Source organism: Podarcis melisellensis (assembly GCF_964234715.1).
Source record: "Podarcis melisellensis genome assembly, chromosome: 12".
NCBI classification, from domain to species: domain Eukaryota; kingdom Metazoa; phylum Chordata; class Lepidosauria; order Squamata; family Lacertidae; genus Podarcis; species Podarcis melisellensis.
Window position 1 is genome coordinate 7306299 of NC_138544.1, and position 15922 is coordinate 7322220.

Here is a 15922-nt window from a genome sequence, read left to right on the forward strand (position 1 = left end):
GGAACATTAGTCTGAGCATGACTAAGACTGGATCTAAACCCATGGTTATGTGCAAAAAAAAATCTAAAGCAGCTCTTGGACATTCGGGGATAGGAGTAAAAATGAGGTGTTTGTGTACTTTTTTTACTACTCACTGCTGTTGGAATTTCTAGGATACCTAGATGTAATCACTGCCAAAACAAGTTGCCTACCTGAGCAGACCATTAAATCAGTACAGTGTTTTTTGTTTCAGATGCATCCTCCCTAATACTTGACCATTTTGATGTAAGTAAACAGTAAAGGGCAACAAATACAAAATAAAATGTTACATGTTTGACATCTCTACGTACTTGTAACTCTCAACTTGCCGGCAGGAAGAGACAGTAATGAAGGAATCTGTTCGAGAGCTATATGTCAGCGGACCAGGAAGAAGAAAACCAGGTAGAAAGCGGCCAAATGAATAGCTTTCTTGTTCAAATAACATAAGCATTCCATCCACAGACTGTATACAGATCAAGTCACGACCTAAGTAAAAAGGAAGCAGTGTATAAGGTCTTCCATTTTGCAGGAAAATAGGCTTAAAATTGAATGTACATGCACATTTCCTGAACACACACTACAGAATCACTTGTACATCCTTTGAAGAGTATGTAACTGAACACGACCGACTACTGCAAAATTATTAAAATTTATTTACCAATATTTTTCCAGCACAAGAGGCAAATGAAGTTCCTAGGGCAAGGAGTCCCACATTATAACAAAAAAGGTCCCCTTGAATGTCTTGCCCTGTGCTGTACCCCAAGTTTCTTACTGTTTCTTATGAAGTGTAAAATTTTATGTTGCCTACGTTCTTACTACAGTGGTACCATGGTTTAAGAACAGCTTAGTTTATGAACAACTTGGATTAAGAACGCTGCAAACCCAGAAGTAGGTGTTTTGGTTTGTGAACTTTGCCTTGGAAGCAGAACACGTTTCGCTTCCTGTTGAATGTGTTCCATTTGTAAATTGAGTCCCCCGCTGCTATGGGAAAGCACGCCTTGGTTTAAGAATGCTTTGGTTTAAGAACGGACTTCCGGAACGGATTAAGTTCATAAACCAAGGTACCACTGTATTGGGATTGTTCCACCCACCTACAGACAACCTTGTGCAACAATGTGTTTTCTGTTTGTGTTACTCTTAGGGAGCAAACCAGGCCTAACAGGCCAGGGTCATGATTAATAATCATAATCATAATAATTTATTATTTATACCCCGCCCATCTGGATAGACAGGAGGGGGGGAGTGTTGTTTGCTTTTTTCTGAATCAGGTCAGCACTGCTGAGTGACCCAAGGGCCAAGGTCACCCACAAATGCCCCTTTTCACGTTTTCCACTGGCTACCACAGGCAGAAGCACCATCAGCTGTAACTACTCCAGAGCTCAGGCCTCCAGTACAGAGAACGCCCCCTTCCCAGCAGAGAGAGAGATGTGGTGCACCCTAAGCCAGGCATAGGCAAACTCGGCCCTCCAGATGTTTGGGGACTACAACTCCCATCATCCATAGCTAACAGGACCAGTGGTCAGGGATGATGGGAGTTGTAGTCCCAAAACATCTGGAGGGCCGAGTTTGCCTATGCCTGCCCTAAGCCCCACCATCAACATTTGGGGGAAAGCATAGAATTGCAGCCTAGACAATTTAAAATAAAATACCTTATATAAAAAGTTATAGTTCACTTAAAAAATTCTCAGTTTGATTTGGTTCGTTTATTCAATCTTGAGTCCCTAACATACAAATGAACGTATCTCTGTTTTATGGGAAACTCTTATTGTAGTTACAACATTGTGCAGTTATATTACTAATGTTCTAACAAAGGAGATATAGATTCAAGTAATTCTCCACAAACACATCAAACCTTCCAAATTCAAATAAAACTGCCTCTTCTGAAAGAAGAAAACCTCTTATTAAACATAAGGTGCATTATCTCAAAGTGTAAAAGTTATTTTATTCTTTTACTGACTGTTGATCGGAAACACATTTCCATTATACCAAGAGCTTTAATAAAAAGAGCTAGCAGTCTGAGTTAACAAAATCGTAAATCAGCATATTAAAAAGTATTTCCATCACTTTTAAAAAGAATCCTGTTTCCCTTATTAAACATGAAATAGAATGAAACAGCACATTAATCATGACATCTAAAGGAAGGTAGCTAACCAATGAAAAATAATCTTTTCATATTAGAAAATGTATATATCATTTCTATTTTACAAAAAATAATCTGAAGTGTAGAAGTCACAGACCTATAGTCCAAAAACAGTCATATTACAACATCACTATTTTAAAAAAAAACAACCTCAAATACCATTTTTTCTTTTGCATTTTCTCTACAACTGTAAGTGATAAAGACCAAATATATCATATCATTAGATTCTACTCCTTTAAGCCTCTGCCTAGAAGTTTCCCTGACAGCTTAAATTTGATTATTTGTTCCCATCACAACACATTAATTCATGATATTTTCAAGTTAGTTTCAGATTTCCAAGTGGTGGTAATTTTAAGTCTTTCCTGTTGCTTTAATAGTAAAACTCATCCATCTTTCTAGGAAATGTAAACTCTTTATAGTTTACGCCAATGAACAAATGCTTCCTATTACTAAATTCAATAATTTTAAACAGAATTATAGGTTTAACATGTAGAATTCTTAAAGCATTTTTGAACAGATGAATTGTTTTAGAGTTATGACTTTCCTTAGGTTCCTACAACAGGACACATGTTTTTTAAATTATAGGACAGGATATGTGGCTTCTGTTCAATTTAGATTTTATTGTTTATAACAATAGAAAGCGTTTGTTTATATTTATCTCCATATAAATACATACACTCCCATAAATGCATAGCCAGTTGTTGAAATTTGGAAGAAGAAAAAAAAACTTGTTAAATAGCAAGTACTTATCTAATCCAAAAGATTAAATAATATAGCAAAGTTCTTGATTCATAATAGTTCCTCTGACATTCTGATATGTAAGGAATTTAGCTGGGTAAATATGCTAAACCAATCAATAATAATGGTTCAAGTCAACATTTGGTGGATTGCTTAAAGTTCCAGATACAGTGGTACCTCGAGTTACAGAGACTTCAGGTTACAGACGCTTCAGGTTACAGACTCTGCTAACCCAGAAATAGTACCTCGGGTTAAGAATTTTGCTTCAGGATGAGAACAGAAATCGCGCGGCAGGAGCAGGAGGTCCCATTAGCTAAATTGGTACCTCAGGTTAAGAACAGTTTCAGATTAAGAACGGACATCTGGAACGAATTAAGTTCTTAACCCAAGGTACCACTGTACCCCAAACATATGAAAATTCCAACAACATATGAATATTCAGAAATTAATCCATGCAAATGTGTACAGTACATAGGAGACTAACAACAAATCTAAATTAATAATTTTTTAGCTGCAATGAACACTCACTATGAACAATATTATTATAGTGGTACCTCGGCTTAAGAACAGTCCTGTTTAAGAACGATTTGGTTTACAAACTCCGCAAAACCGGAAATAGTGTCCCGGTTTACGAACTTTACTTTGGTCTAAGAATGGAAGCCGAATGATGGAAGGGCACCGGTGGCGGGAGGCCTCAGTAGGGAAAGCCCACCTCGATTTAAGACCAGTTTTGGTTTACGAACAGAACTTCAGGAACGGATTACCGTAAGTTCGTAAACCAAGGTGCCACTGCACTATTATTATTAATAGTTTTTCAGAAAAAAATCATTGATAAAAAGATAGTGACAAAAAAAGAAAGAAAAAAAAGAATGAAAAAGAGAAAAAATGCTCAGTTACATTTCCATACATAATACATAAGTATTTTATGTTGCATAGTCGTTTAGTTGTGATGTGTATAATCTTATCCTAATACACATATAGTTAGTAACGGTAAAGGTACCCCTGCCCGTACGGGCCAGTCGTGTCCGACTCTAGGGTTGTGCGCCCATCTCACTTAAGAGGCCGGAGGCCAGTGCTGTCCGGAGACGAAGCTGCTCTGGCGAGCCAGCACTAGCACAGCACACGGAAACACCATTTACCATCCCGCTATAAAGCGGTACCTATTTATCTACTTGCACTTAAGAGTGCTTTCGAACTGCTAGGTGGGCAGAAGCTGGGACCGAAAGACGGGAGCTCACCCCGCCGCGGGGATTCGAACCACCGACCATACGATCGGCAAGTCCTAGGCGCTGAGGTTTTACCCACAGCGCCACCCGCGTCCCTATAACACATATAGTTATCAATAACCTAATACTATGTAATCTCATTCTAAATATCATTATATTTATCCCAAGAAAGTCTGTGTCTATAATGTGTCCGTTCATATGTTGCCAATATTGTCATGTTGCCAAGCCACTGATTAAGCGGAATCATTTCTCTATTCTTCCAAATCATCAGTATCAGCCTCTTGGCTACTATCATGAACAAAAGCAAGGGGAAATACCCGAACACCCAAGGTATACAAATAGTGCTACAGAGCATTACAGACATACATTTAAATATGTTGATATTTTAGGACGCATGCTCTGCATATGAAATATAGAACTGCTTTTTAGTATACAATTTGCTAAACCAATTTCCATGTCTATAAGTATACAATACAAAGACTCAGGATAGTTTTGTACATCAGCATTCTTACTTCTGCTCAGTTATTCTTCTGTTTGTCCCCATCTAATGGATGGTAGCAGGATTTCATTACAATATGAACCTTGCAGCCTTCAAAGAGTGCAACAGAGAGAACAAATTTAAGGACGGACATAAACTTGGGAGTTTGGAAGGGTCGGTGTGCTTAACCAAGGAATAATTTCAGTCCAATGAGAAAATGATTGGTTTCTGTAACCTTCAACACTCCAAGGTATTCCCCCCACAAAATTAGCTAAATTCAAACATAATTCAGGTTGAACAGTAAATCTACAGTTACAGGTAAGGTAGCCGTGTTGGTCTGCCATAGTCAAAACAAAAAAAAATCCTTCCAGTAGCACCTTAAAGACCAACTAAGTTAGTTCTTGGTATGAGCTTTCGTGTGTATGCACACTTCTTCAGATACCTTCAGATACCTTCAGTAAATCTACAATCAAACTCAAAATCCTTTTCAATTTAAGACCTCTAGTCTCTATCAATAACACCTGAAAGGGGCCCTCTAGTGTTCTGGCATACATCCTAATGCTTTGCTCTTTTCTTTAAAAAAGAAAGAGTGGGGGAGATATTTCCATTTCCTCTTAGGTTACTGCTGAAGTTAAAGAACATGGGTCACCTGAGTGATACTAGTGACTTCTTCTAGCGATTTTTTCCCTAACAAAACGCCAAAAAAGAAAGATTTTGCTACCCAATGGAAATAGTGATCATAGTTCTCAACTACTGTTTCATTGGTATGATTGTTTTGGTCTTCCAAATCAAAACCACATGAATTGAAGTTTTGTTCATTTATCTAAAAACAGTGATGGACTCTGGGTTTTCCAATTTCAGCGGCAGCCCTGTGCAATGCCAAAATTCAGCATCCCCCACCTCTCACCTTCCATTGTTCGTCACTGTTGCAGCACCCTCTGCGCTACCCTCTTGGCTCCATACCCAGCGTGGGTGAACTTTTCATGCTCCCCTAAATCATAGAATCATACAATTGTAGGGCTGGAAGGGACCCCAAGGGTTATCTAGTCCAACAACTGTGTATCTGAAGAAGTGTGCATGCACACGAAAGCTCATACCAAGAACTGACTTAGTTGGTCTTTAAGGTGCTACTGGAAGGAATTTTTTTTGTTTTGACTATGGCAGACCAACACGGCTACCTATCTGTAACTAGTCCAACCCCCAGTAATGCAGGAATAAATTTGCCTCTGCTAAAAGGTTCATAGGATAACATGGTTATCCCAGCATCTCTTTGCTAACCTCTGGCCCTGCCTCGCTCCCTATGAAAGTTCCTCCATCTTGGCACACACAGGGCAGGAATGAGTCTAGAGATGAAGGTCCAACTCCATTCTTTGCCCACAACTGCCTTGATGACAGATGCAAGGTCAGTGAACAACATAGTGCAACCAGAAACATAATGCAGATTTCCAAAAGTACATTTGTGTCGTTCAAAAGTTCAATTCATTGTTTTGCTGTACTTTATAATGACTGATAACAATGGGACAAGTAAGTAGTTCAGGCTCCTCTAGAACCCCAGATCCTGATCAAACCAACCTATTACTCCCTCTCCTGCCACAGACACATTGCACAGAAGATTCCATAAAACTCCACAGCACAGAGGAGTTCTGTCAGAACTATCAGAGTTCTAAAGGTGGTGTGATGCTAGAAAATATCCAATACAATCATACCTCGGGTTATGAACGCTGCGGGTTGCGTGTTTTCGGGTTGCGGACTGCGCCGAACCCGGAAGTACAGGAACACATTACTTCTGGGTTTCGGCACTCGCGCATGCGCAGAAACACAATATGACATCACACGCATGCACAGAAGTGCCGAATCGCATCACGCGCACAGACACAGCTCCTCAGGCTGCAAACGTGCCTCCCGCACGGATCATGTTCGCAAACCGAGGTATGACTGTATGACATTCTTAGGGCAAAGTTACATGAAATATTTGTGTCTAAAAGTATAATCACAACACAGCAGCTAGTATTGTACTTAAAAGAAAAGAAACCTCCTTAAAGCTTTTCAAAGATTCCACTAAATACAAAAAAGACAGTACTCCAGAACAAAACTGAGTTTTAAAAGAGTAATTTTCCTCTGAATTTGTTTCTTGGAACAAAATGGAGACCATGCCCTGCTAACAATCACTGAAAGCAATATTCGCAACCTGCTGCACTGAAGGGGATGAGATTGGAAGCTTCCATTCACAGTTTGTAACAACTACATTTTCAGTATATGGACTAAATGAGAAACTGCAGGTTGTTACAAACCAGCAGTGGAAGCTTCTACTCACCTCTGGTTGGGCAGGATGAGATGAAATGGAGGGTATGCACAAACCCAAGACACAATGGGCCGTTGTTATTTCTCAGCAGACAATGTTTAAAAGCTGTTTACATTAAGGGTTAAGTGCCATTCTGCAAAGAAGTAGTTGATAAATCATAGACCAAATTTATATCTCTGTCTAATTTAAATAGAAGTAAAAGATATACTTAAACTTGCAACATAAAGCTTAGATGATAATCTTTTTTTCTGGACTAGCACCTAATAAAAACCACCCTTGCAAAATTGTGGAAAAGTAAACCCCCAGTCTACCACTCTTACAAGTTTCCTGTTACAAAGCTGCATGGTTTTTACATATGTAGTACTTTGCTATTAAGAAGAATTCTTCCTCATAGCACCTTCTTTGTTGTAAGTCTGAAACATGCTTTGCCTCCAGGCTGAACTATAATAAAAGTAAAATGGATTCAGACATTTGGCTGAGAAAAGCTGGCTTTTCTATAGCCTTTCTTCCCCTTGTAACTTTTTTCTACTGTTTTAAAAATACAATTGTTTTTATTATTTCTCTTTTGTTTTGCTGGATCCATGGATTAACATAAAACAGATGTGTAATTCTGGGAGCGGTTATATATATTTTTAATAGCGTAACAGTCCTTGTGATCCTTACAATGCTACTTGTGTTAAGATTTTTCAGAGGAACCATAAAAATGCTACATCCCATTCAATATTCACTTTCTGAAATAACAAAACCCCAGCTTGTCCCCTTGTTACAATGTGCCATGGCACTGGGCAGATTAAGGGGAGAACAGAGCCCTGACACATCCAGCTGTACCTCGTATACCATGCTTTGCCTGCTATTTTATATGCATCTTCTGATGCGGACCTTCAGCATGAAGTTGCCAAAGATACTTGACTGATTCTCACAATTGGCTGATCCACCATAACATTTTACTATTATCTTGCCGTGGATCATAATTTCATTTTTTAAAATCAACATGTGATAGAGCTACTGCCCAACACAAATTTAGCAAGTTTCAAGTCCACTCAGTGATGAAAAATCACCAGTATGAATCATTCATAAATCTGGGATCACTACAGATCTCCACTGTGGTGTTGCTTGACAAATTATTTTCATCGCATTAAATCCTATAGCTGGTGCAACGAAACCCGTATCAAGTGTAACGTATATTATAAAAGCAAATTAATCACTAATTATAACTAAAGAATATCTAGCCATAAGAAATGAAGTCTGCATAGCTAGAGTACAGATCCTGTATGAATATGCTGGCAGAGCACAAGGAATTGGTTTAAATAATCTTTGTATGGTACTTACAACCTAGTTATTTACACCAGATGTTATACTGAGAATGTACAACAGCACAGAGCTGGTTTTCCTATTCTCCAAAATTCTTGATTTTGGCATTAAGCCTCAGTTGCAAGATAAGAAAGCAAATGGTTACAAGCAATGCCGTAACAAAAAGAGGGGCAACTTTTATGACATGTTTGGGGGAGGGGGTTATTGGCTTTCCTTTTTGTTTTGTTTTATTGTGTATTATTTATTATGCTATCTGAGCTTCCAGTGACAGAGCTGGATCCATAAGCACCCCCAAATTCTGAAGTTGCTCCTTCAGATGGAGTGCAACCCCATCCAAGTTCGGCAACTGTCCAATTTCTTAGACACAGGAACCACTCCCCCACAATGCCTCCGTCTTGCCAGGATTCAACCTCAGCTTGTTCCTCCTCATCAATTTCACTACTGCGTCCAGGAAATGGTCCAGGAACGACATGGACAGACCGCACAGGTGACCTCAGTGGCTCCGAGTACTTAGTATCAACTTTAGTTTGTGCAATAGCTACAACCATTCTTGAACAAGGATAGCTTTGCCACAGTGGTCCATACATTGCTAACCTCACGATTAGACCACCATAATGAACTGCATGTGTAGAACACTTTTACCAGGTATGGAAGCTACAACTAAGGCAAAATTTAGCAGCAAGGCTGCCCGGCATTACTCATGTTGTGGCAAGTGTTGAAAGATCTGCAAGGGGTTCTAACTACCAAGCCAAGTTCACTGTATCGTCGTTGAAATTTACAGCCGTGGACAACCAGAGACCAAGATTGCCTCCCCCAGTACATACCAAGGCAATGTTTAAGACCTGAGGAGACCCGCTGGTTTGCCAACCAGTGGATTGTCGCTTGATGAAAACATTCTTGGTGACAGCATTCACACTCTGGAATGCTGTCCCTTGGGTAATTCATGAGACAGAGGCAGAAATTACCTTTAAATAGTCATTACAAATACATGTTTACTATGATTGTTAGTTTATATATATAGTGCACTGCTCAGTTTTGTTTGTGATATGAAGTTATGTTTTCTTTTTATCCGGTTTAAACATTTTATTGAATGCTGCTGTATTTTTATGTAAACTGCTTAGAGATTTTTTATTATATTAAGCAGTATAAAAAATTGTATGAACGCATAAAGTGATCATATTGATAGGTCATCCCCTCATTCCAGGTGGAGACCAGGACTTCAGCAGGACCTAATGGGGCAGGGCTGTTGACCAAGTCAGCAGGGAATTATCAAAAGATGATCATCAGAAAATCATCTTAATCCATCTGCCTCCTGAGACGGACCATGTTAATGGATCGACCACCCTGTGCAGCTTATGCAGTCATAGAGTTAAAACTGATTAGGCCAACAGACATTTCTAGCTCACTCACAGATCATCCATTCCCAAACTCTGTACAGAAAACCAGATTCAATGTGCGTCCTGCCACATGTGTTGGTCCTGACACTAATTGAGACAGCCCCATGGTTAACATGCCAACTATGAACTCCTGAACCAGTCCTGATTATTCTGGCACTGTTCACAAGGAGATGCGCACCTTCCTGTACATTCATTGCCTATGACTGAAACAAGGGGCTATATTTTTAAACATTTTTATTTCATTTCAATTCTGGCTGAAACACATCAGAGACCTCTAGTGGTTAAATTTGTTAATGCACACGTAAAACTGTAATTATATTCTACCTTATGTAGTCAGAAGCAGGCTTCTTGCTGTACAACTAATATTAACATAAAAGGATCATATTATGGCCAAAAAACAAGTACAGGAGACTCTCCACTTTAGAAGCTCATCTTACAATTTGTGGAGGACAGACAGAATGATGGCGGGGGGGGCAGAGCTAGTGCACTCATCCTCACACATTAATAATGTATCAGAAGAACTGATTCACTCTCACATATTCCAGCAAATGTGGCTGCTCTTATAGTTTAAAAAAACAACATTTTTCAACTTCTAAGGAAATATGACTACAAGATAGGCAAACAGCATCATCCTTTGTACGTAGTAAGGAGGCACTAGTCTCATAATTCACAGTGCAATCCTAACTAAGCCTATTCAGAAAGAAGTTCTGCTGAATTCAGTGGGTCTTACTCCCAGATACATGGGGTTAGGATTGCAGCGTTAATCACTTTGTCATAAGATGTCCTCGATTCTGCCTCCTAAAACAGTCAAAAAAAGGAAGAATCTGCATTTTGCCAAAATTACATATGAGTTCTATAGATAACATAAGGTAGACCAATAATAATATAGAATTTACCTTTTATGCCTCCAAATGGCCCATAAGTCATGTTGCAGGCTGTTCTCTGAAGATTGTGTTCGTACATACGCTTTAGCTGATATTGGTTCCCATGGTCAATGTTTCCCAGGCTTCCTATTGAATATAGAGAAGGTATCATCTGTCTGACATGAATTTATATTTTATTATAATTTTTATATATTGCGGCCTTCCACAAGACTAAGATTTCTTGTTGGTGCTGCAGTTTTCTTGGTTAAGATATATTTTTGCTACGTATGGCACTGGCCTCTGCCAAATAAGGAAAGCAAACCTGGAAGCCTACGGATCCACTAAAATACTGTCATTTACTAGTAGGTTAGTTGTTCTTGCATGCTATTCATTTTCATCATTACTGCTCTGTTAAAAAAAAATAAAGACTAAGCGAATACATCCTCAAGCTTTATTCCTCATTGCCAGGACTCCCCTATTATGTTCTCCAGTTATATTCTCTTTCAAGCCTCAAACCAAATTCCTTGGTGAGCTTGGGCCATCCTATTTATGGCCCTTTTCTAGGTTTTATACCTTTCATCGCTTCAGACATGCCTCTGAGAAACTATGGTGTGCATAGGATGCTGATCACTGGGCTGATGTCAGAGCAAACTGTACGTATTTTAATTGCTGGTTCTAAATGTGTTTTGATGTATTTTAACTACAGTGGTGCCTCACTAGACGAAAAGAATTCGTTCCGCGATTCTCTTCGTCTAGCGGTTTTTTCGTCTTGCGAAGCAAGCCCATTGACAGCTTAGCGGATTAGTGCTAGAGCTGTCAAGCGGCTTCCAGCGATCAGCTGTTAAGCGGCTTATCAGCGGAACAGCTGATAAGCGGCTTAGCGGCTTAAGAAAAGGGCGGAAAAAGCGGAAAAAACCCGCGGGGGGGATGCAAGATTTTTTTCGTCTTGCGAAGCAAGCCCATTGACAGCTTAGCGGATTAGTGCTAGAGCTGTCAAGCGGCTTCCAGCGATCAGCTGTTAAGCGGCTTATCAGCGGAACAGCTGATAAGCGGCTTAGCGGCTTAAGAAAAGGGCGGAAAAAGCGGAAAAAACCCGCGGGGGGGATGCAAGATTTTTTTCGTCTTGCAAAGCAACCCCATAGGGAAATTCGTTTCGTCTAGCGGGTTTTTCGTCTTGCGAGGTGTTCGTCTTGCGGGGCACCACTGTATTGCTTTTACCTAGTTTGTTTTTATTAGTTTGTATTTATTTGACAAAAGTTACTTTTCAGTAGCACAGAGACAAAGAGACAAAGTGGGCGAAGACCAATCCCATACTATACACCTTTTTATAATTTCAAAATTAACTTGGTATTAGCAGATCAGAATATGCAATTTTTTACTTGTGTGGAGAATAGAGAAAGAGAAAAAGTTGTCACCATAATCCGAAGAGCCCCCCTTTTTTACCTGAGACAGCATATACACACAATTTTTTAGGGTGTAATACAGCCAGATGTAACAGTTCTATACCACTGCAAAGGAAGATAAGAATAGAAAATATGAGTCAACCGTTAAGAAAAGTACATTACTCTGAGGCTAATAAACTAGCAACAATTCTAGTAAACTTTGTTTAAGAACCTGTGCTATATAGCAGACATGAAAGAGTTTTAACACTCAATAGTTTTGACATGTTTGTATTTGCATATTTATGCCTGTCAAATTATTAGAAACTTTTAAAATATATATTGTCTTCACAAGTATTAGGAATAAAATGCTCACTTATCCTTTTATGATATGCATGCAAGACAGTTGCCTTTCTACAAGAAGACAGAGGACACAAGGGACAGCTCTACAGTAATCAAACAAGTACCCAGTTGTAGACAGCAATGGCAAGCATGCAATATTCTTTGAAAAGAATGAAAAAAGAGAGAGCTTGCTGGCAAACTGGTCTATATTAATTACATTATATTTCCTTTGGCACTTATTTATTATTGTCATCAATTATTTTAATATTTAAACTGCCCTCCAGATGAGGGCATCTGGAAATTTTAAGTGTCATGGTTTTTCAGACAGCTGCCCTTCATCTAGATCCTGGTGTTCCAGTTGAAGTAGCTTCTGTAAAGTACCACCATTGGGTTTAAACTACCACCATTGGGTTACCTGAGAACCGTCTTGCACCATAGAGGAGGATCTAGGTTTTTTTAAAAAAAAAAAGTTTTGTTTTTTGGTAGCCTGTCTTTGATAGCCTATTTGTAACAAAGCTATTTAAACTGATTTATGAAGTTTGCCTATACATACCATAATTAATTAAAAAGTATTATACATGGTTCAGATAAAATGACCTTCAGGATTGGAAAAATGCCACAGAAGACAACGCCAAAAAAACAAATGTGCCAAAATCCATATTTTGATTCTATATATATAATTGTTCCAATATAACCCCAAGGCACTTCATAAAATAAACCAGGTCAATCCTTAGAGAGTAAATTGACTCCAATGATAAACTCACTCAGAGTTTCCCAATTAATAAGATCATTAGCGGCAACACTGTTTACTTACGAAACAAATTTTCCTACTTCCACTTGAAGTATTGGCTCAGGTAACTGCACTTCCAAGAGCAAATCTTCAGCTTGCACAGCATCTCCAGGTTTTATAGGATGGGGATTGTAGATTCTAAGGAACCCTGTATAACTGCCCACAATTATTTTATCTGAAAAACAAACATATTCAAATACTAAGTGAAGCTTACACAATTGAAAATGTGGTGACTCATTATTCCTACACAGGATGGAACTTTAAGGTTGCAATGCAATGTATGCTTCCTTGGGAATAAGTTTTACTGAAGTCTGTGGAACTTCCATGTAAACAGGGACAGCATCAAGCTGCATTTAGAGTTCCAGAATTAAATATCAATTCTAAGCACATCTCCTCAAAATTAAACCTTTTTAAGCTTAACAGAAAGTGTTTCCCACTAAATATGCTTGGGATTGCAGCCTCTGTGTAGAGTTTCACAATAATTTTAGTCCGTTTACCTTGTCCACTGCTGCTATTGTCAACATTTGCAACACATAAGCATCCTTGATCAAATTCTTCTTTGTTGCCCACCACTGTAGACCACCAGTCACGGGCTTTAAATAAAGACATTCTCCTTCAGCCCTAGTGAGAGGGGGGGAAACAAGGTGATGTAAAATCCACCTAATTTCACATTCCAAAGGGGGCTTCAAAAGCAATTTGAGATACACTATAGATGCATGCAGGTGGGTGGGAATCCTTCACGGGGTGAAGGAATTATAAATCATGGCCACATACAGCAAATATACACACCAAACTCTAACAACATATGCCACTAAATGTTAACAACTAGTCGCTTTGTTCTTATTTATTAAATGAGAAGCTTAATGACAGTATGATCAAAGCAAACAATGGGTACTGTGCTGCCCATGGAACCGTGACCACTGCAGGTGGGTAGAATAAGCTATAATAATGTATATTTATCTCTCAAACAGACTAGTAGAACAATCTATCTTGTACAATTGAAATTTCCTTCAAAATCACCTGGGACAAACAAACAGAAAAAAAGCCCAGAAGGAGCTGCTAATATTTCTATGTCATTCTTTAATCACAGTATCCATAGAGCCATGTGTGAAGCTCAATTTATGCAATAGAACTTTCCTGCCCCTCTTTCCCCCTGTGGCCTTGCAAGGCTGTTCCTGAAGGTTGATGGCCACTCTGGACCAGGACTCAACATGATATAAAGGGCTGCATTTGGAAAGGCAAATCAGCAACATATTATCCAAAGGTGTGCGTTCTGCTCAAGCACAGAGCTGTTTTGGAGCTTAGCATATGTACACTGAAGGTGCTATATAATAAATAATCGCAATTCACTTTATTTCCAGTGTTCAGGCTGTGAGTGCCATTGCTTATGTAGCCAAAATAGTACATAAATGAAGTCACACATCCATGAGAGGGAGGAATCTGTAAGACTGGGAGAACACCAATGTTTGCAGAAATACAAAATATTTTTACGATAAAAGATGGGGTGGGGACAAACCCACAGACAATCCAATGAGGACTGAGCCATGGGACGCTGACTGGCTGACAGTGAGTAGGAGTGGAGAGGAGCATCATGGCAATGATGAAATAGGAATGAAGCAATATACAGGCAGGCATTTATTCCTCTACTTTAATCGCCTTGAATTGCCCTTATGACACAAGCTAAGGAACTGAATCCAGTCAGACACAAATAGGTTGCACTAATACCTGCCTGCAGTTAACTGGAACACAGTAAAGGAAAAGAGGCTAGAGATTCAGTAATCCTTGCCTTAGCTTAGCAACACTAGGTTACACACATTAATGCAAGTATTTACAGCAATGCAAGCTAAAAACACAATTTGCCAGCTTCTTCAATACACTTATTGCGCATTGGAAAGACATAAGGAAAGAAAAAAATTTACATAAACATCTAAAGCACAATATACATCCCTAGGCATATACAGCGAACATCTCACTTGTCTCAAAAGAATGCAAAAATAAGATCGTGTCTTATTATTACTTATTATTATTATTCATTGAATTTGTATAATGTACTGCATCTGAAGATCTTAGGGCTGGTTCACGGCATAGACATACAAGATAAAAACACAAAATACGTAACAGTAACGAAAACACGACACTCCTCCAAACACATCTGAAAGGATGTAGGGCGTTAACTTACCTGACTATTCCCAACATTGGGAAACCCTTTTCTTCTCCTCACCTGCGCCCTCCTCCCGCAGATCCACAGCAGGTAGCCGGGTGCGCATTAAGGCGAGCGCCTCATCCCGAGACTCCCTCACGGGCCGCAAGAGCGCCGTTTGCCTGTCAGGGAGGCCGAGACAGGGCGCCGACGTCCTGGTCACAAGCACCCTCTCGCCGCGCTACCTTTGGGGCAGGAGGATGCTAACGGGACCCATGAGGGAGATAAGCAAAGACGCAAATAAAGAGAGAGAGAGATGGATAGGGGAGCGGGAGGGGGGACTACGCCAAGCAGAAGCTGTTATTACAAGGAAGGAATGGGGGTGTCTGTTGGTATACGGGGCGCGCGGGGGAAGAACGCCTCAGGTACTCCCTAGCCAGCTCTGCCCGCCGCCATTTTTGCTCCCGTTGTCATAGCGCCTCAGCAACCAACGCCGGCCCCGCCCCCTCCTGCCGTCCGAGAAAGGCGCTGAGGAGAGAGCAGAAACGGCACGGCAGCTGCGTTCTAGGAGACGCAAAGCACGCTGGGGGATGTAGTCTCTGCGAGCCTTCGGTTGGACTGTACTATTAGGAGGAGAGGAAGCGCCCAGCGTCCGTCCCCGTCCCCTGTCCCGCCTAGCGGCGTAAAAGGACCAACCTCCCTCCACAACCTCCTCTTCTAATTGCCGGCCTTTTGTCTCGCGGAGGAGAGAGAGAAAAGAGGACCACCACCCCCGTCCCCTAAGTCGGAATGGTTTCT

General features: G+C 40.0%; 1 protein-coding gene across 2 annotated transcripts in view; it reads right to left on the bottom strand.

Annotated features, from left to right (window-relative positions):
- The window catches only part of BBS9 (Bardet-Biedl syndrome 9), a 237755-nt gene extending 221840 nt beyond the window's left edge, over positions 1-15915 (bottom strand). Inside the window, exons 1-6 of one of the 2 annotated variants that reach the window (XM_081931020.1) lie at positions 15164-15914; positions 13482-13605; positions 13009-13159; positions 11917-11981; positions 10507-10620; positions 330-504 (exon numbers count right to left, since the gene is read on the bottom strand). In XM_081931020.1, coding sequence (XP_081787146.1) covers positions 330-504; positions 10507-10620; positions 11917-11981; positions 13009-13159; positions 13482-13593 — 617 coding nt within the window. In that variant the 5' untranslated portion in view covers positions 13594-13605; positions 15164-15914. Of the gene's footprint in view, positions 1-329; positions 505-10506; positions 10621-11916; positions 11982-13008; positions 13160-13481; positions 13606-15163 lie in introns of both variants that reach the window. The other variant, XM_081931019.1, reaches the window with a different exon arrangement.
- Positions 15916-15922: the final 7 nt, after the last annotated feature.